Source organism: Oncorhynchus tshawytscha, unplaced genomic scaffold (assembly GCF_018296145.1).
Source record: "Oncorhynchus tshawytscha isolate Ot180627B unplaced genomic scaffold, Otsh_v2.0 Un_contig_11327_pilon_pilon, whole genome shotgun sequence".
NCBI lineage: Eukaryota > Metazoa > Chordata > Actinopteri > Salmoniformes > Salmonidae > Oncorhynchus > Oncorhynchus tshawytscha.
Genome location: NW_024608804.1, coordinates 1 through 21,935, shown reverse-complemented (window position 1 = coordinate 21,935; position 21,935 = coordinate 1). Strand labels below are relative to the sequence as shown.

At 43.7% G+C, this 21,935-nt stretch overlaps 1 protein-coding gene across 1 annotated transcript in view; it reads left to right on the top strand.

Moving 5' to 3' along the window:
* Positions 1 to 19,722, top strand: part of LOC112237891 (replication factor C (activator 1) 1) — a 34,184-nt gene extending 14,462 nt beyond the window's left edge. Inside the window, 20 exon segments of the mRNA XM_042313704.1 lie at positions 107 to 243; positions 562 to 574; positions 747 to 854; positions 4,131 to 4,310; positions 4,636 to 4,740; positions 8,531 to 8,602; positions 8,824 to 8,935; positions 9,020 to 9,135; positions 9,370 to 9,484; positions 10,679 to 10,767; positions 12,486 to 12,623; positions 13,344 to 13,439; positions 13,537 to 13,623; positions 14,943 to 14,985; positions 14,988 to 15,053; positions 15,056 to 15,107; positions 16,798 to 16,915; positions 17,568 to 17,713; positions 18,881 to 19,094; positions 19,480 to 19,722. Coding sequence (XP_042169638.1) covers positions 107 to 243; positions 562 to 574; positions 747 to 854; positions 4,131 to 4,310; positions 4,636 to 4,740; positions 8,531 to 8,602; positions 8,824 to 8,935; positions 9,020 to 9,135; positions 9,370 to 9,484; positions 10,679 to 10,767; positions 12,486 to 12,623; positions 13,344 to 13,439; positions 13,537 to 13,623; positions 14,943 to 14,985; positions 14,988 to 15,053; positions 15,056 to 15,107; positions 16,798 to 16,915; positions 17,568 to 17,713; positions 18,881 to 19,094; positions 19,480 to 19,707 — 2,235 coding nt within the window. The 3' untranslated portion in view covers positions 19,708 to 19,722.
* The last annotated feature ends 2,213 nt before the right edge of the window (positions 19,723 to 21,935 follow it).

The window sequence follows — 21,935 nt, the reverse complement described above, 5'->3', positions numbered from 1 at the left end:
TTATGTGTGTGTGTGTGTGTGTGTGTGTGTGTGTGTGTGTGTGTGTGTGTGTGTGTGTGTGTGTGTGTGTGTGTGTGTGGTTCCATCTGTGTGTGTGTGTGTCCAGGCTCGTAAATACTCTGGTGAGGATCAGGGGTCAGCCAACAAAAGCAGCGCTAACTCCTCCCACAGCAGCACTACCAGCCAACCACAGTCCAATGGGCGGGATCACAACCAGGACGTGATCGGTCCGTCCCCTAAAAGGTCCCCCTCTTGTTAAGACCAGTTCCAAACTGTCCATGATGAAGAAAAGGGAGGAGGAAGAGGAAGGAGGAGGCAAGACAAATCTGAGTATCAATGCGTCCGTCTCTCCCAAAAAGGAGTTCCTAACCCCTTCAAGCACAGACAGGAAGTCCAAGCTCAAAACAGGAAGTGTAACCATGGTGACCACACCCACGACTCTTAAAACCTCCCCAAGAAAGAGGTGAAACGTTTTAAACCGTTAATAACGAAAATAACCCAAAGCTCTGTGAGTGACTGTGTGACGGTGACTCTGTGACTGTGTGACGGTGACTCTGTGAGTGACTGTGTGACGGTGACTCTGTGACTGTGTGACGGTGACTCTGTGACTGTGTGTGACTGTGTGACGGTGACTCTGTGACTGTGTGTGACTGTGAGTGACAATGACTGTGAGTGACAATGACTGTGAGTGACTGTGACTGTGTGACTCTGTGATTGTTACTGACTGTGTGTGTGTGTGTGTCCAGAGCACCAGTCCAGAGGAATCAGAGAAGAAGCGTGGCAACTCCTCAGCCTTCCGTAGTTTCCTGAACCGAGACGGACCCAGAGCCCTGGGATCTAAACCCATACCCACTGTAAGACAAACACACAGCCCTGGGATCTAAACCCATACCCACCGGGGTCTAAACCCATACCCACTGGGGTCTAAACCCATACCCACTGGGATCTAAACCCATACCCACTGGGATCTAAACCCATACCCACTGGGATCTAAACCCATACCCACTGGGATCTAAACCCATACCCACGGGGATCTAAACACATACCCACTGTTAGACAAACACATACCCACTGGGATCTAAACACATACCCACTGGGATCTAAACACATACCCACTGGGATCTAAACACATACCCACTGGGATCTAAACACATACCCACTGGGGGTCTAAACACATACCCACTGGGGGTCTAAACACATACCCACTGGGGGTCTAAACACATACCCACTGGGGTCTAAACACTGGGGTCTAAACACATACCCACTGGGATCTAAACACATACCCACTGGGATCTAAACACATACCCACTGGGATCTAAACACATACCCACTGGGATCTAAACACATACCCACTGGGATCTAAACACATACCCACTGGGATCTAAACACATACCCACTGGGATCTAAACACATACCCACTGGGGTCTAAACACATACCCACTGGGGTCTAAACACATACCCACTGGGATCTAAACACACTACCCACTGGGGTCTAAACACATACCCACTGGGGTCTAAACCCATACCCACTGGGGTCTAAACCCATACCCACCGGGGTCTAAACACATACCCACTGGGGTCTAAACACTAGGATCTAAACCCATACCCACTGGGATCTAAACCCATACCCACTGGGATCTAAACCCATACCCACTGAGGTCTAAACCCATACCCACTGGGGTCTAAACCCATACCCACTGGGATCTAAACCCATACCCACTGAGGTCTAAACCCATACCCACTGGGGTCTAAACCCATACCCACTGGGATCTAAACACATACCCACTGGGATCTAAACACATACCCACTGGGATCTAAACACATACCCACTGGGATCTAAACACATACCCACTGGGGTCTAAACACATACCCACTGGGGTCTAAACACATACCCACTGGGGTCTAAACACATACCCACTGGGGTCTAAACACATACCCACTGGGGTCTAAACACATACCCACTGGGGTCTAAACACATACCCACTGGGGTCTAAACACATACCCACCGGGGTCTAAACACATACCCACTGGGTTCTAAACACTGGGGTCTAAACACATACCCACTGGGGTCTAAACACATACCCACTGGGATCTAAGCACATACCCACTGGGGTCTGAACACTGGGGTCTAAACACATACCCACTGGGATCTAAACACATACCCACTGGGGTCTAAACACATACCCACTGGGGGTCTAAACACATACCCACTGGGGGTCTAAACACATACCCACTGGGGGTCTAAACACATACCCACTGGGGGTCTAAACACATACCCACTGGGGGTCTAAACACATACCCACTGGGGTCTAAACACATACCCACTGGGGGTCTAAACACATACCCACTGGGATCTAAACACATACCCACTGGGGTCTAAACACATACCCACTGGGGTCTAAACACATACCCACTGGGGTCTAAACACATACCCACTGGGGGTCTAAACACTGGGGTCTAAACACATACCCACTGGGGTCTAAACCCATACCCACTTGGGTCTAAACCCATACCCACTGGGATCTAAACACATACCCACTGGGGGTCTAAACACATACCCACTGGGGGTCTAAACACTGGGGTCTAAACACATACCCACTGGGGTCTAAACCCATACCCACTTGGGTCTAAACCCATACCCACTGGGATCTAAACACATACCCACTGGGGGTCTAAACACATACCCACTGGGGTCTAAACACATACCCACTGGGGTCTAAACACATACCCACTGGGGTCTAAACACATACCCACTGGGGTCTAAACACATACCCACTGGGTTATAAACACATACCCACTGGGTTATAAACACATACCCACTGGGGTATAAACACATACCCACTGGGATCTAAACACATACCCACTGGGATCTAAGCACATACCCACTGGGGTCTGAACACTGGGGTCTAAACACATACCCACTGGGATCTAAACACATACCCACTGGGGTCTAAACACATACCCACTGGGGGTCTAAACACATACCCACTGGGGGTCTAAACACATACCCACTGGGGGTATAAACACATACCCACTGGGGGTATAAACACATACCCACTGGGGGTATAAACACATACCCACTGGGGGTATAAACACATACCCACTGGGGGTATAAACACATACCCACTGGGGTATAAACACATACCCACTGGGGTATAAACACATACCCACTGGGGTCTAAACACATACCCACTGGGGTATAAACACATACCCACTGGGGGTCTAAACACATACCCACTGGGGTCTAAACACATACCCACTGGGGTATAAACACATACCCACTGGGGTATAAACACATACCCACTGGGGTATAAACACACACCCACTGGGGTCTAAACACATACCCACTGGGGTATAAACACATACCCACTGGGGTATAAACACATACCCACTGGGGTATAAACACACACCCACTGGGGTATAAACACACACCCACTGGGGTATAAACACACACCCACTGGGGTATAAACACATACCCACTGGGGTATAAACACACACCCACTGGGGTATAAACACACAGATCACTAATGCAATAAAACGACGCAACATGTGTGTGTGTTTCTCTCGTGTGTGTGTGTGTGTGTGTAACCTGTGTGTGTGTTTCTCTCTCGTGTGTGTGTGTGTGTGTGTGTAACCTGTGTGTGTGTTTCTCTCTCGTGTGTGTGTGTGTGTGTGTGTGTAACCTGTGTGTGTGTTTCTCTCTCGTGTGTGTGTGTGTAACCTGTGTGTGTGTTTCTCTCGTGTGTGTGTGTGTGTGTGTAACCTGTGTGTGTGTGTGTGTGTGTGTAACCTGTGTGTGTGTTTCTCTCGTGTGTGTGTGTGTGTGTAACCTGTATGTGTTTCTCTCGTGTGTGTGTGTGTGTGTGTAACCTGTGTGTGTGTTTCTCGTGTGTGTGTGTGTGTGTGTGTAACCTGTGTGTGTTTCTCTCTTGTGTGTGTGTGTGTGTGTGTAACCTGTGTGTGTGTTTCTCTCGTGTGTGTGTGTGTGTGTGTAACCTGTGTGTGTTTCTCTCGTGTGTGTGTGTGTGTGTAACCTGTGTGTGTTTCTCTCGTGTGTGTGTGTGTGTGTAACCTGTGTGTGTTTCTCTCGTGTGTGTGTGTGTGTGTGTGTATAACCTGTGTGTGTGCAGGGAGCAGAGAACTGCCTGGAGGGATGTGTGTTTGTGATCTCTGGTGTGTTAGAGAGTATGGAACGTGAGGATGCGAAGTCCCTGATAGAGCGCAACGGAGGGAAGGTGACCGGTAACATCAGTAAGAGGACGACATACCTGGTGATGGGCAGAGATGGAGGAGCCGCCAAGACTGAGAAGGTTCACAAAGGGTTCACTTATTTACCTCTGTCTCTTTCAGTCTCTCTCTCTCGTTCTCTCTCTCGTTTTCTCTCGGTCTCTCTCTCGTTTTCTCTCGTACCTCTGTCTCTTTCAGTCTCGTTTTCTCCCTTTTTTCTCTCTCTCTTGTTCTCTCTCTCGTTCTCTCCCTTTGACCTCAGTTTTTTTCAATATAGCTCCTCTCTCTCCTCTCTCTCCTCCTCTCTCCTCTCTCTCCTCTCTCTCCTCTCTCTCCTCTCTCTCCTCTCTCTCCTCTCTCTCCTCTCTCTCCTCTCTCTCCTCTCTCTCTCCTCTCTCTTGTCTCCAGGCGGAGGGGTTTGGAACTAAGATCCTGGATGAGGATGGTCTGTTGGAGCTCATCAGAAGTACACCAGGGAAGAAGTCCAAGTACCTGATTGCTGCCGAGGCAGAGGTGAGGGGGAACATTGGGCTCTGGTCTAAAGTACCTGGTAATACTACTAATATAACTAATATAATACTACTAATATAACTAATACTACTAATATAACTAATGTAACTAATGTAACTGGTGTAATACTACTAATATTACTAATGTAACTGGTGTAATACTAATAATATAACTAATATAATACCACTAATATAACTAATGTAATACTACTAATATAACTAATGTAATACTACTAATATAACTAATATAATACCACTAATATAACTAATGTAATACTACTAATATAACTAATGTTATACTACTAATATAACTAATATAATACCACTAATATAACTAATGTAATACTACTAATATAACTAATGTAATACTAGTAATATTACTAATATAACTAATGTAATACTACTAATATAACTAATGTAATACTACTAATATAACTAATGTAATACTACTAATATAACTAATACTACTAATATAACTAATACTACTAATATAACTAATGTAATACTACTAATATAACTAATACTACTAATATAACTAATGTAATACTACTAATATTACTAATACTACTAATATAACTAATACTACTAATATAACTAATGTAATACTACTAATATTACTAATGTAATACTACTAATATTACTAATGTAATACTACTAATATAACTAATGTAATACTACTAATATAACTAATACTACTAATATAGCTAATGTAATACTACTAATATAACTAATGTAATACTACTAATATTACTAATACTACTAATATAACTAATACTACTAATATAACTAATGTAATACTACTAATATTACTAATGTAATACTACTAATATTACTAATGTAATACTACTAATATAACTAATGTAATACTACTAATATAACTAATACTACTAATATAGCTAATGTAATACTACTAATATAACTAATGTTATACTACTAATATAACTAATACTACTAATATAGCTAATGTAATACTACTAATATAACTAATATAATACCACTAATATATCTAATGTAATACTACTAATATTACTAATGTAATACTACTAATATTACTAATGTAATATTACTAATGTTATATTACTAATGTAATATTACGAATGTTATACTACTAATATTACTAATGTTATACTACTAATATAGCTAATGTTATACTACTAATATAGCTAATGTAATACTACTAATATAACTAATATAATACTACTAATATAACTAATATAACTAATGTAATACTACTAATATAACTAATGTTATACTACTAATATAGCTAATGTTATACTACTAATATTACTAATACTACTAATATAACTAATGTAACTGGTGTAATACTACTAATAGAACTAATGTAATACTACTAATATAACTAATGTAATACTACTAATATAATTAATACTACTAATATAACTAACGTAATACTACTAATATAAGTAATACCAGTAATATAACTAATGTAATACTACTAATATAACTAATACTACTAATATAACAAATGTAATACTAATAATATAACTAATACTACTAATATAACTAATACTACTAATATAACTAATATAATACTACTAATATAACTAATACTACTAATATAACTAATATAATACTACTAATATAACTAATGTAATACTACTAATATAACTAATGTAATACTACTAATATAACTAATGTTATACTACTAATATAACTAATGTAATACTACTAATATAACTAATACTACTAATATAACTAATGTAATACTACTAATATAACTAATACTACTAATATAACAAATGTAATACTAATAATATAACTAATACTACTAATATAACTAATATAATACTACTAATATAACTAATATAATACTACTAATATAACTAATGTAATACTACTAATATAACTAATGTAATACTACTAATATAACTAATATAAGTAATACTACTAATATAACTAATATAAGTAATACTACTAATATAACTAATATAACTAATACTACTAATATAATACTACTAATATAATACTACCAATATAACTAATACTACTAATGTAATACTACTAATATAACTAATGTAATACTACTAATATAACTAATGTAATACTACTAATATAACTAATGTAATACTACTAATATAACTAATGTAATACTACTAATGTAACTAATATAATACTACTAATATAACTAGTGTAATACTACTAATATAACTAATACTACTAATATAACTAATACTACTAATATAACTAATATAACTAATACTACTAATATAACTAATACTACTAATATAACTAATGTAATACTACTAATATAACTAATGTTATACTACTAATATAACTAATGTTATACTACTAATATAACTAATGTTATACTACTAATATAACTAATACTACTAATATAACTAATGTAATACTACTAATATAACTAATACTACTAATATAACTAATGTAATACTACTAATATAACTAATGTTATACTACTAATATAACTAATGTTATACTACTAATATAACTAATGTTATACTACTAATATAACTAATGTTATACTACTAATATAACTAATGTAATACTACTAATATAACTAATATAATACTACTAATATAACTAATGTTATACTACTAATATAACTAATGTTATACTACTAATATAACTAATGTTATACTACTAATATAACTAATGTAATACTACTAATATAACTAATGTAATACTACTAATATAACTAATGTTATACTACTAATATAACTAATGTAATACTACTAATATAACTAATGTAATACTACTAATATAACTAATGTAATACTACTAATATAACTAATGTAATACTACTAATGTAACTAATATAATACTACTAATATAACTAATGTAATACTACTAATATAACTAATGTAATACTACTAATATAACTAATACTACTAATATAACTAATGTTATACTACTAATATAACTAATGTAATACTACTAATATAACTAATACTACTAATATAACTAATACTACTAATATAACTAATACTACTAATATAACTAATGTAATACTGCTAATATAACTAATGTTATACTACTAATATAACTAGTGTAATACTACTAATATAACTAATAATACTACTAATATAACTAATATAACTAATACTACTAATATAACTAATGTAATACTACTAATATAACTAATATAATACTACTAATATAACTAATACTACTAATATAACTAATAATACTACTAATATAACTAATGTAATACTACTAATATAACTAATGTTATACTACTAATATAACTAATATAATACTACTAATATAACTAATGTAATACTACTAATATAACTAATGTTATACTACTAATATAACTAATGTAATACTACTAATATAACTAATGTTATACTACTAATATAACTAATGTAATACTACTAATATAACTAATACTACTAATATAACTAATACTACTAATATAACTAATACTACTAATATAACTAATACTACTAATATAACTAATGTAATACTACTAATATAACTAATGTAATACTACTAATATAACTCATGTAGGAAGTATTAGGCCTGTTCTCCCTGATCCGGATTAGGCCTGGTTCTCCCTGATCCGGATTAGGCCTGGTTCTCCCTGATCCGGATTAGGCCTTGTTCTCCCTGATCCGGATTAGGCCTTGTTCTCCCTGATCCGGATTAGGCCTGGTTCTCCCTGATCTAAAAAACAGTATTTATACTTCTAGTTGAGTTGGTCCAATAGTACACATTCTTTAATTTGACTGGACTGGGTTTTATCTGAGTTTGGGAAACAGACCTATAAATAATGATGTTAATTTGTTGTATCTCCTCTTTCGTCCTATCAGAACAAGGGATTTAAGAGCAGAACACCGGACACCAAGACCACCTCCCGCACCCCCAAACAGTCCCCAAAACTCGCTCCATGACCCCCAGCCCCTCCAAACCTGGCTCAGCGTCGGGCGAGGAGTCAGGGTAGGGGACAGAGTGACCCTCCCAGGGAGGGGTACAGGTTCAGGGGTCAAAAGAGGGCTGGACTTGGGGGTAAGAGCCAATCATCTTCCTCCTCTGCCACTCTGTCTTTGCCCTCATTCGCGGGTGAAGATTTCAGTCTGCTGTGGGTGGATAAGTACCGCCCCAGAATCTGAAGGCTGTGATTGGTCAGCAGGGAGACCAGAGCCAAGCCAATAAGTTGCTTCGCTGGCTGAAGAACTGGCACACCCACCATGCAGTGGGAGGGGCTAAAACAGCAGGTCTGTGTGTCTCTCTCTCTGTCTAGTGTTTGTATGCTCTCTTAGTAGTAGATAAATAATGTATGTGTTCTCCCTCTCTCCCAGGGAGAGGGTTTGGTAAGTTCACCAGTACTAAGGATAATGGTTCAAGCTTCAAGGCAGCCCTGTTATCTGGACCTCCTGGCGTGGGCAAGACCACCACAGCTGCCTTGGTCTGTGAGGTCAGTCTGAACTACTCTCTGTCCTCCTCGTCTTCTCCGGTTCAAATCTAACTTTCTGTTTGTCTCCTGAACTACTCTCTGTCCTCCTCGTCTTCTCCGGTTCAAATCTCACTTTCTGTTTGTCTCTGAACTACTCTCTGTCCTCCTCGTCTTCTCTGGTTCAAATCTCACTTTCTGTTTGTCTCTTTCTGTGTGTGTGTGTGTGTGTGTGTGTGTGTGTGTGTGTGTGTGTAGGAGCTGGGCTACAGCTATGTAGAGATGAATGCCAGCTGTACTCGCAGTAAGAACAGTCTGAAACAGGTGATCGCTGAGTCTCTGAACAACACCAGTATCAACAACTTCTACACAGGTACACACACACACACACATCACCACACACACATCACCACACACACACATAATTTTTCTGAAACCAAATTGCACTTTGTGGATGGAATTGAATTATATTTCTTATTTGTTTACTCCTCCATCTCTCTCTCTCTCATCTCTCTCTCCATCTCTCTCTCTCCTCCATCTCTCTCTCTCTCTCCATCTCTCTCCCCTCCTCTCTCTCTCCATCTCTCTCCCCTCCTCTCTCTCTCCATCTCTCTCCCCTCCTCTCTCTCTCCATCTCTCATCTCTCTCTCTCCATCTCTCTCTCTCCCCCTCTCTCTCTCCCTCCCCTCCTCTCTCTCTCCCTCCCCTCTCTCTCCATCTCTCTCCCCCTCTCTCTCTCCATCTCTCTCCCCTCCTCTTCTCTCTCCATCTCTCTCCCCTCCTCTTCTCTCTCCATCTCTCTCCCCTCCTCTCTCTCTCCATCTCTCTCCCCTCCTCTCTCTCTCCATCTCTCCCCTCCTCTCTCTCTCCATCTCTCTCCCCTCCTCTCTCTCTCCATCTCTCTCCCTCCTCTCTCTCTCCATCTCTCTCCCTCCTCTCTCTCTCCATCTCTCTCCCCTCCTCTCTCTCTCCATCTCTCTCCCCTCCTCTCTCTCTCCATCTCTCTCCATCTCTCTCCCTCCTCTCCTCTCTCTCTCCATCTCTCTCCCCTCCTCTCCTCTCTCTCTCCATCTCTCTCCCCTCCTCTCCTCTCTCTCTCCATCTCTCTCTCTCTCTCTCTCCATCTCTCTCCTCTCCTCTCTCTCTCCATCTCTCTCCCCTCCTCTCTCTCTCCATCTCTCCCCCTCCTCTCTCTCTCCATCTCTCTCCCCTCCTCTCTCTCTCCCCTCCTCTCTCTCTCCATCTCTCTCCCCTCCTCTCTCTCGCCCATCTCTCTCCCTCCTCTCTCTCTCCCCGCATCTCTCTCTCCCTCCTCTCTCCCCCTCCTCTCTCTCCATCTCTCTCTCCATCTCTCTCTCTCTCCATCTCTCTCCTCTCTCACCCCTCCCCTCTCTCCCTCCTCTCTCTCCATCTCTCTCCTCCTCTCTCTCTCCATCTCTCTCTCTCTCCATCTCTCTCTCTCCATCTCTCTCTCTCTCCATCTCTCTCCCCGCCTCTCTCTCTCCATCTCTCTCTCTCTCCATCTCCTCTCTCACCCCTCCCCTCTCTCCCTCCTCTCTCTCTCCAGGTTCGTCTCAGACAGTCAGTAGTAAACATGTTCTCATCATGGATGAGATTGATGGCATGGCCGGCAACGAAGACCGCGGAGGAATACAGGTACCCAGATCCCCATCTATAATGACCTCTGACCCCTGTAGGAGATGATAGGTCTGATTAAATAGTCCAGGATCCCCATCTATAATGACCTCTGACCCCTGACCTCTGACCCCTGTAGGAGATGATAGGTCTGATTAAATAGTCCAGGATCCCCATCTATAATGACCCCTGGCCCCTGTAGGAGATGATGGGTCTGATTAAATAGTCCAGGATCCCCATCTATAATGACCCCTGGCCCCTGTAGGAGATGATGGGTCTGATTAAATAGTCCAGGACCCCCATCTATAATGACCCCTGGCCCCTGTAGGAGATGATGGGTCTGATTAAACAGTCCCAGATCCCCATCTATAATGACCTCTGACCCCTGTAGGAGATGTTGGGTCTGATTATAGTCCAGGATCCCCATCTATAATGACCCCTGGCCCCTGTAGGAGATGATGGGTCTGATTAAATAGTATAGGATCCCCATCTATAATGAGCTCTGACCCCTGTAGGAGATGGTGGGTCTGATTAAACAGTCCCAGATCCCCATCTAAAATGACCTCTGACCCCTGTAGGAGATGATAGGTCTGATTTAAATAGTCCAGGATCCCCATCTATAATGACCTCTGACCCCTGTAGGAGATGATGGGTCTGATTAAATAGTCCAGGATCCCCATCTATAATGACCTCTGACCTCTGACCCCTGTAGGAGATGATGGGTCTGATTAAATAGTCCAGGATCCCCATCCATAATGACCCCTGACCCCTGTAGGAGATGATAGGTCTGATAAAACAGTCCAGGATCCCCATCATCTGTATGTGTAATGACCTCTGACCCCTGTAGGAGATGATGGGTCTGATAAAACAGTCCAGGATCCCCATCATCTGTATGTGTAATGACCTCTGACCCCTGACCCCTGTAGGAGATGATAGGTCTGATAAAACAGTCCAGGATCCCCATCATCTGTATGTGTAATGACCTCTGACCCCTGTAGGAGATGATAGGTCTGATAAAACAGTCCAGGATCCCCATCATCTGTATGTGTAATGACCTCTGACCCCTGTAGGAGATGATAGGTCTGATTAAACAGTCCAGGATCCCCATCATCTGTATGTGTAATGACCTCTGACCCCTGACCCCTGTAGGAGATGATAGGTCTGATAAAACAGTCCAGGATCCCCATCATCTGTATGTGTAATGACCTCTGACCCCTGACCCCTGTAGGAGATGATAGGTCTGATAAAACAGTCCAGGATCCCCATCATCTGTATGTGTAATGACCTCTGACCCCTGTAGGAGATGATAGGTCTGATAAAACAGTCCAGGATCCCCATCATCTGTATGTGTAATGACCTCTGACCCCTGACCCCTGTAGGGGATGATAGGTCTGATAAAACAGTCCAGGATCCCCATCATCTGTATGTGTAATGACCTCTGACCCCTGTAGGAGATGATAGGTCTGATAAAACAGTCCAGGATCCCCATCATCTGTATGTGTAATGACCTCTGACCCCTGTAGGAGATGATAGGTCTGATAAAACAGTCCAGGATCCCCATCATCTGTATGTGTAATGACCTCTGACCCCTGTAGGAGATGATAGGTCTGATAAAACAGTCCAGGATCCCCATCATCTGTATGTGTAATGACCTCTGACCCCTGTAGGAGATGATAGGTCTGATAAAACAGTCCAGGATCCCCATCATCTGTATGTGTAATGACCTCTGACCCCTGTAGGAGATGATAGGTCTGATAAAACAGTCCAGGATCCCCATCATCTGTATGTGTAATGACCGTAATCACCAAAAGATCCGCTCTCTGGCCAACTACTGCTTTGACCTGCGCTTCCAGAGACCACGACTGGAGCAGATCAAGGTACACACACACACACACACTGGAACACACACACACTGGAACACACACACACTGGAACACACACACACTGGAACACACACACACACACACACACACACACACACACTGGAACACACACACACACACACACACTGGAACACACACACACACACACACTGGAACACACACTGGAACACACACACACTGGAACACACACACACACACACACACACACACACACACACACACACACACACACACATACACACACACACTGGAACACACACACACACACACACTGGAACACACACACACACACACACACACTGGAACACACACACACACACACACTGGTTCAAGTGGAACAAAGTTGTTTTCTATTATCTCTCCCTCCCCTCTCCTTCCCCTCCTCTCTCCCTCCCTCCCCCTCTTCCTCCCCCTCTCCCTCCCTCCCCTCCTCTCTCCCTCCCTCCCCTCTCCCTCCCTCTCCCTCCCCTCCCCTCTCCCTCCCCTCCCTCCTCTCTCCCTCCCCTCCCTCTCCCTCCCCTCCTCTCCCTCCCCTCTCCCTCTCTCTCTCCCCTGTCCTCCCTCTCCCCTGTCCTCCCTCTCTCCCCTGTCCTCCCCTCTCCCCTCCCCCTCCCCTCTCTCCTCCCCCTCCCCCTCCTCTCTCCTCCCCTCTCCCTCCTCCCCTCTCCCTCCCCTCTCTCCCTCCTCCCCTCTCCCTCCCCCTCTCTCTCTCAGGGCGCCATGATGTCCATTGCATTCAAAGAGGGTCTGAAAGTCCCGCCTCCTGCCCTCAACGAGATGATCCTGGCATCCAATCAGGACATCCGACAGGTAAATAAGGGAATTAATACTTCAATAGATGTCGTTGCTGAATTACAATCGTCGTTAACCGTGACAACCATCAATAACCGTGGCAACTGGTCTTCAGGTCCTCCACAACCTGAGCATGTGGTCGGCTAAGGACAAGGTCATGACCTACGACCGGGTCAAAGAGGACGCCAACAACGCACGCAAGGTCAGAGCGTCTGTGTGTGTCTGTGTGTGTGTGTCTGTCGTGTGTGTGTCACCCTGTCGTGTGTGTGTGTCACCCTGTCGTGTGTGTGTGTCACCCTGTCGTGTGTGTGTGTCACCCTGTCGTGTGTGTGTGTGTGTGTCACCCTGTCGTGTGTGTGTGTGTGTCACCCTGTCGTGTGTGTGTGTGTCACCCTGTCGTGTGTGTGTGTGTGTGTCACCCTGTCGTGTGTGTGTGTGTGTGTCACCCTGTCGTGTGTGTGTGTGTGTCACCCTGTTGTGTGTGTGTGTCACCCTGTTGTGTGTGTGTGTCACCCTGTCGTGTGTGTGTGTGTGTCACCCTGTCGTGTGTGTGTGTGTGTCACCCTGTTGTGTGTGTGTGTCACCCTGTTGTGTGTGTGTCACCCTGGTGTGTGTGTGTGTGTCACCCTGGTGTGTGTGTGTGTGTGTCACCCTGTCGTGTGTGTGTGTGTGTCACCCTGTCGTGTGTGTGTGTGTGTCACCCTGTCGTGTGTGTGTGTGTGTCACCCTGTCGTGTGTGTGTGTCACCCTGTCGTGTGTGTGTCACCCTGTTGTGTGTGTGTGTCACCCTGTCGTGTGTGTGTGTGTGTCACCCTGGTGTGTGTGTGTGTGTGTCACCCTGTCGTGTGTGTGTGTGTGTCACCCTGTCGTGTGTGGTCACCCTGTCGTGTGTGTGTCACCCTGTTGTGTGTGTGTCACCCTGTCGTGTGTGTGTGTGTGTGTGTGTGTGTTTAACCATGGTGTGTGTGTGTGTGTGTGTGTGTTTTAACCATGGTGTGGGTGTGTGTGTGTTTAACCATGGTGTGTGTGTGTGTGTTTAACCATGGTGTGTGTGTGTGTTTAACCATGGTGTGTGTGTGTGTTTAACCATGGTGTGTGTGTGTGTGTGTGTGTGTTTAACCATGGTGTGTGTGTGTGTGTGTGTTTAACCATGGTGTGTGTGTTTAACCATGGTGTGTGTGTGTTTAACCATGGTGTGTGTGTGTGTGTGTTTAACCATGGTGTGTGTGTGTTTAACCATGGTGTATGTGTGTGTGTGTGTGTGTTTAACCATGGTGTGTGTGTGTGTTTAACCATGGTGTATGTGTGTGTGTGTGTGTGTTTAACCATGGTGTGTGTGTGTGTTTAACCATGGTGTGTGTGTGTGTTTAACCATGGTGTGTGTGTGTGTGTGTGTTTAACCATGGTGTGTGTGTGTGTTTAACCATGGTGTGTGTGTGTGTTTAACCATGGTGTGTGTGTGTGTGTTTTAACCATGGTGTGTGTGTGTGTGTGTGTGTGTGTGTGTGTGTGTGTGTGCAGGACATGAAGTTGGGTCCGTTCGACGTGTGTCGGAAGGTGTTCTCCAAGGGGAGGAGTCAGGTCACATGACGTTGATTGACAAGTCGGACTTGTTCTTCCACGATTACTCCCTGGCCCCCTCTTCGTCCAGGAGAACTACATACACGTTAAACCAGCTGCTGCTGGGTGAGGCTCACACACACACACACTCAGACACACACACACTCAGACACACACACACACTCAGACACACACACACACTCAGACACACACACACACACACACACACACACACACACACACACACACACATACACACTCAGACACACACACACACACACACACACACATACACACTCAGACACACACTCAGACACACACACACTCAGACACACACACACACACACACACACACACACACACACACACACACACACACACTCAGACTTACAGCACGTTAAATAGATCATAAACAGAAATGAACAGTAAACTAAATGTTTTAAAGGAATCTATACATTTCAAATGTGGTTTAACAATGTGCAAATAGTTGAGGTACGGAAGGGAAAAATAATTAAATATAAATATAGGTTGTTGATGCTCCACTCGTTGCCCTGTTGTCATGGCAACGGGCCACAAATAATGCTGCTGTGATTGGACGCTGGTACTTTACTTAAAACGCTGAACTGAAATATAAAATGACAACATGTAACGTGTTTGGTTTTCACGAGCTGAAATTTTAAAGATCCCAGAAATGTTTCCGTATTCACAAATGAGTTTACGTCCCTGTTAGTGAGCGTTTCTCCTTTTGCCATGATAATTGGTTAAATAGCATGATCATTACACAGGTGCAGCTTGTGCTGGGGGACAATAAAAGGCCCAGAGATGTTTCATGTTTTAATGTTGACTGAAGGAATGTCCACCAGAGCTGTTGCCAGAGAATTTGAATGTTCATTTCTCTACCATAAGCCGCCTCCAACATCGTTTTTGAGAATATGGTTGTATAACTGACTAGGTACCCCCCTTTCAGTCTAGTACATTCAGGTTGTATAACTTGACTAGGTACCCCCCTTTCAGTCTAAACATTCAGGTTGTATAACTGACTAGGTGCCCCCTTTCAGTCTAAACATTCAGGTTGTATAACTGACTAGGTGCCCCCCTTTCAGTCTAAACATTCAGGTTGTATAACTGACTAGGTACCCCCCTTTCAGTCTAACACATTCAGGTTGTATAACTGACTAGGTACCCCTAGGTAATGACATTTTGTTCAGTATAGATATGATAGTTTGTCAATGTTGGATTTGTTTTCATCATCTTTGTGGGTCTGAGGGAAATATGTCTCTCATACATTGGGCAGGAGGTTAGGAAGTGCAGCTCAGTTTCCACCTCATTTTGTGGGCAGTGAGCACATAGCCTGTCTTCTCTTGAGAGCCATGTCTGCCTACGGCGGCCTTTCTCAATAGCAAGGCTTTGCTCACTGAGTCTGTTCTTTATTTTGGGTCAGCGTGTCTCTCTGTGTCTGTCGTCTCCACCTGGTCCTCCTCAGTAATACTGTTTATTCTGTCTATGATGGACACACTCTCTCTCTGTCTGTCTCTCTGTCTCTCTCTCTGTCTCTCTCTCTGTCTCTCTGTCTGTCTCTCTCTCTGTCTCTCTCTCTGTCTCTCTCTCTGTCTCTCTCTCTGTCTCTCTCTCTGTCTCTCTGTCTGCTCTCTCTCTCTGTCTCTCTGTCTGCTCTCTCTCTCTGTCTCTCTCTGTCTCTCTCTCTGTCTCTCTCTCTGTCTCTCTCTCTGTCTCTCTCTCTCTGTCTGTCTCTCTCTCTGTCTCTCTCTCTGTCTCTCTCTCTGTCTCTCTCTCTGTCTCTCTCTCTGTCTCTCAGTGGTGATATGAAGTCCCACCTGGTCCTCCTCAGTAAGACAGCTGATTCTATCTGTGATGGAGACCTGGTGGACAGACAGATACGTTCCAAACAGGCCTGGTCTCTACTGCCCACACAGGTAACACACACACACACACACACACACACACACACACACACACACACAGGTAACACACACACACACACACACAGGTAACACACACACACAGGTAACACACACACACCACACCTGAGGTGCGCTCCACAGGGAAAATCAAATGTTCGCTAACCTATTCCTTTTTGTGTTTTAACATTGGCGGTCAGTGTGTGTCGAGTGTGTCTGTTTGTGGTGTAAACTGTGTGTGTGTGTGTGTGTGTGTGTGTGTGTGTGTGTGTGTGTGTGTGTGTGTGTGTGTGTGTGTGTGTGTGTGTGTGTGTGTGTGTGTGTCAGGCCATCTATTCCAGTGTGTTACCAGGAGAGTTGATGAGTGGTTTAAACTGTGTGTGTGTGTGTGTGTGTGTGTGTGTGTGTGTGTGTCAGGCCATCTATTCCAGTGTGTTACCAGGAGAGTTGATGAGTGGTTTAAACTGTGTGTGTGTGTGTGTGTGTGTGTGTGTGTGTGTGTGTGTGTGTGTGTGTGTGTGTGTGTGTGTGTGTGTGTCAGGCCATCTATTCCAGTGTGTTACCAGGAGAGTTGATGAGTGGTTTAAACTGTGTGTGTCTCTGTGTGTGTGTGTGTGTGTGTGTGTGTGTCTCTGTGTGTGTGTGTGTGTGTGTGTGTGTGTGTCAGGCCATCTATTCCAGTGTGTTACCAGGAGAGTTGATGAGTGGTTATATGAACTCCTTCCCCTCGTTTCCCTCCTGGCTGGGAAAGTTCTCCTCTGGCAATAAACACTCCCGGATCATTCAGGAGCTGGCCTCTCACATGAGCCTCAAGTAAGGACACACACACACACACACACACACACACACACACACACACACACACACAGAGTCTGTTTACATGCACAGTAATAATTATCATTAAACTGATTACGGCAGTAGGCGGATTATCTCATTAGTCATGTCAACACCTTACTGGGATTAATCGTTGTAAATCCTAAATTGGCAGATTAAGACACCTGGTTATCCGAGCCATCTTTTAAAAAGTTATCAGGACATTAAAAACAGTTTATTTGGCGTTCCGGTGTAATTTATCTGAGCGTACGTGTTCATCAGTTTAGACTCGATCTCGCCGTTGCGTAAAGTGAGTTTCTAATTTATAAATATATTTATAAATATATTGTATTTTTTTTCATTGCAAACTTTGTCCCCTAGTCAGAAATCATGTAACTGATCTGGGGTGTATTCATTAGTTGTAACTGGTACACACCGGCAGTCTGATCTGGGGTGTATTCATTAGTTGTAACTGGTACACACCGGCAGTCTGATCTGGGGTGTATTCATTAGTTGTAACTGGTACACACCGGCAGTCTGATCTGGGGTGTATTCATTAGTTGTAACTGGTACACACCGGCAGTCTGATCTGGGGTGTATTCATTAGTTGTAACTGGTACACACCGGCAGTCTGATCTGGGGTGTATTCATTAGTTGTAACTGGTACACACCGGCAGTCTGATCTGGGGTGTATTCATTAGTTGTAACTGGTACACACCGCAGTCTGATCTGGGGTGTATTCATTAGTTGTAACTGGTACACACCGGCAGTCTGATCTGGGGTGTATTCATTAGTTACTTAATGTTCTGCAACAAGTTTTCTATTGAACATATTCCCTCACTCTCTCCCCTCCTCCCTCACTCTCTCCCCTTCTACCTCTCCCTCTCCTCCCTCACTCTCTCCCCTCCTCCCTCACTCTCTCCCCTCCTCCCTCTCCACTCCTCTCCCCTCCTCCCTCACTCTCTCCCTCCTCCCCTCACTCTCTCTTTCCCCCCTCCCCTCACTCTCTCTTTCCCCTCCCCTCACTCTCTCTTTCCCCTCCCCTCACTCTCTCTTTCCCCTCCCCTCACTCTCTCTCCCCTCCCCTCACTCTCTCTTTCCCCTCCACCCTCTCTCTCTCCCCTCCACCCTCTCTCCTCCCTCTCCCTCCCCTCCTCTCTCCTCCAGGACATTAAGTAGCAGACAGGCAGTGAGCCTGGACTACCTCCCGTACCTCCGCATGGCCCTGTTGTGTCCTCTTCAGAGGCAGGGGGCGGAGGGGGCCGGTCAGGCCGTCCAGCTGTTAGACGACTACCACCTGGTCAGAGAGGATGTGGACAGCCTCATGGAGATCAGCCTCTGGGGGGGGCAGCCCGACCCCTACGCTAAACTAGACCCCAAGGTCAGAGGACGGGGACGGGTGTAATAATGGTGTTAATCTGATTGTAATAATGGTGTTATTGTTAATCTGATCTGTGATTGTAATAATGGTGTTATTGTTAATCTAATCTGTGATTGTAATAATGGTGTCAGACTGGTTGTAATAATGGTGTTAATCTAATCTGTGATTGTAATAATGGTGTTATTGTTAATCTAATCTGTGATTGTAATAATGGTGTTGTTAATCTAATCTGTGATTGTAATAATGGTGTCAGACTGGTTCTAATAATGGTGTTGTTAATCTGATCTGTGATTGTAATAATGGTGTTAATCTAATCTGTGATTGTAACCATGGTGTTAATCTGATCTGTGATTGTAATAATGGTGTTAATCTGATCTGTGCTCAGGTGAAATCAGCGTTCACGAGGGCCTATAACCGGGAGACCCACCTGACACCGTACTCACTCCAACCAATCAAGAAGGGCCGTCGTGGCGGGGGGTTGGAGGCAGAACCGGGAGGAGAGGGGCAAGAGGAACAGCCTGAGGAAGAGGAGGAGGAGGAAGAAGGTGTTGCAGCTGACGCCATGATCAAAGTAAGGAGGAAACGCACTTCTCGACCCCCCCCACTTTTCTGAAATAATTTACCATTTTTATTTGTTTCAATTTATTGGAGAAGAAATTATGAATTATTGATCGGTCGGCTGTCATCTTCTCTGTTGGTTATAGACTGTCTACTGTGTCATCGATATGAGTCAGAAACATTCATATAGCCTACTGTGGCGTCGATATGAGTCAGAAACATTCATATAGCCTACTGTGGCGTCGATATGAGTCAGAAACATTCATATAGCCTACTGTGGCGTCGATATGAGTCAGAAACATTCATTCTAGGGCGTCAAAATTTACAACGTGTAAATAGGATCATTTTGGTTATAAAGTCTAGTCTCGTCCACAACCCGAGTTTGGTAAGTGGCTGTCGTGACTTGAGGGTTTGTTTTTTATTTTTTTATTTCACCTTTATTTAACCAGGTAGGCTAGTTGAGAACACCTTTATTTAACCAGGTAGGCCAGTTGAGAACACCTGTATTTAACCAGGTAGGCTAGTTGAGAACACCTTTATTTAACCAGGTAGGCTAGTTGAGAACACCTTTATTTAACCAGGTAGGCTAGTTGAGAACACCTTTATTTAACCAGGTAGGCTAGTTGAGAACACCTTTTATTTAACCAGGTAGGCTAGTTGAGAACACCTTATTTAACCAGGTAGGCTAGTTGAGAACACCTTTATTTAACCAGGTAGGCTAGTTGAGAACACCTTTATTTAACTTTATTTATTTAATAAATAGGCCATGGTTATATTATAATATAGCAATTAAACACTGGAGTGGTAGATGTGCAGGTAGAGATACTGGGGTGCAAAGGATCAAGATATATACAGTATGGGGATGAGGTAGATAGATAGATGGGCTATTTATAGATGGGCTATGAACAGGTGCAGTGATCTGTGAGCTGCTCTGACAGCTGGTGCAGCTAAGTGAGGGAGATGTGAGTCTCCAACTTCAGTGATTTTTGCCTGTTCGTTCCAGTCAGCGGCAGCAGAGAACTGGAAGGAAAGGCGAACAAAGGAGGAATTGGCTTTGAGATAAACCTGTTTGAGCGCGTGCTACGGGTGTGTGTTGCTATGGTGACCAGCGAGCTGAGATAGGGGCGGGGCTTTACCTAGCAGAGACTTGATGAGTGACTTGTTTTGTTTTGATTACAATCACGCTACCTGTTAACACGTGATAGCACTGTGTTGTCTGGGAAAAGACTGGGCGAGTTTGCTTTGCATGCTATGTAGCATAGTTTAACACAAGGTCAGGGCCAAGCTATGCTAGGTAGCACTGTGTTGTCTGGGAAAAGACTGGGCGAGTTTGCTTTGCATGCTATGCTAGCATAGTTTAACACAAGGTCAGGACAAGCTATGCTAGCTAGCACTGTGTTGTCTGGGAAAAGACTGGGCGAGTTTGCTTTGCATGCTATGCTAGCATAGTTTAACGCAAGGTCAGGGACAAGCTATGCTAGCTAGCTGCTGTCAGCTTGGCTAAACACAAGGTCAGGGACAAGCTATGCTAGGTAGCTGCTGTCAGCTTGGCTAAACGCAAGGTCAGGGACAAGCTATGCTAGGTAGCTGCTGTCAGCTTGGCTAAACACAAGGTCAGGGACAAGTTATGCTAGGTAGCTGCTGTCAGCTTGGCTAAACACATGGTCAGGGCCAAGCTATGCTAGCTAGCTGCTGTCAGCTTGGCTAAACACAAGGTCAGGGCCAAGCTATGCTAGGTAGCTGCTGTCAGCTTGGCTAAACACAAGGTCAGGGCCAAGCTATGCTAGGTAGCTGCTGTCAGCTTGGCTAAACACAAGGTCAGGGACAAGCTATGCTAGCTAGCTGCTGTCAGCTTGGCTAAACACAAGGTCAGGACAAGCTATGCTAGGTAGCTGCTGTCAGCTTGGCTAAACACAAGGTCAGGGCTGGCTTGACTTTCTATTCACCCCCTTCCTCTCTACTTTATATTAACCCTTGTTTGCTGTGATTGGACGAACAAAGACACACCCACATCAAACCACACCCCCATAGACGACTGCTTTCTTTGCCTTCAGTCACGGCCACTAGCATTTCTTAATGAGTGTTGGTGAAAAATTAGGGCCGAATCAGGAAGTGCACTTCTCCTTTAAGAAAAGGTTACGGCTGCCCATGTAACTCTCTGGGGCTCCACATACACACAGTAACCTATTGTCATATTTGAGTAAAAGTAAAGATACCTCTTTAACAGAAAATGACTCAAGTAAAGTGAAAGTCACCCAGTAAAATACTACTTGAGTAAAATAA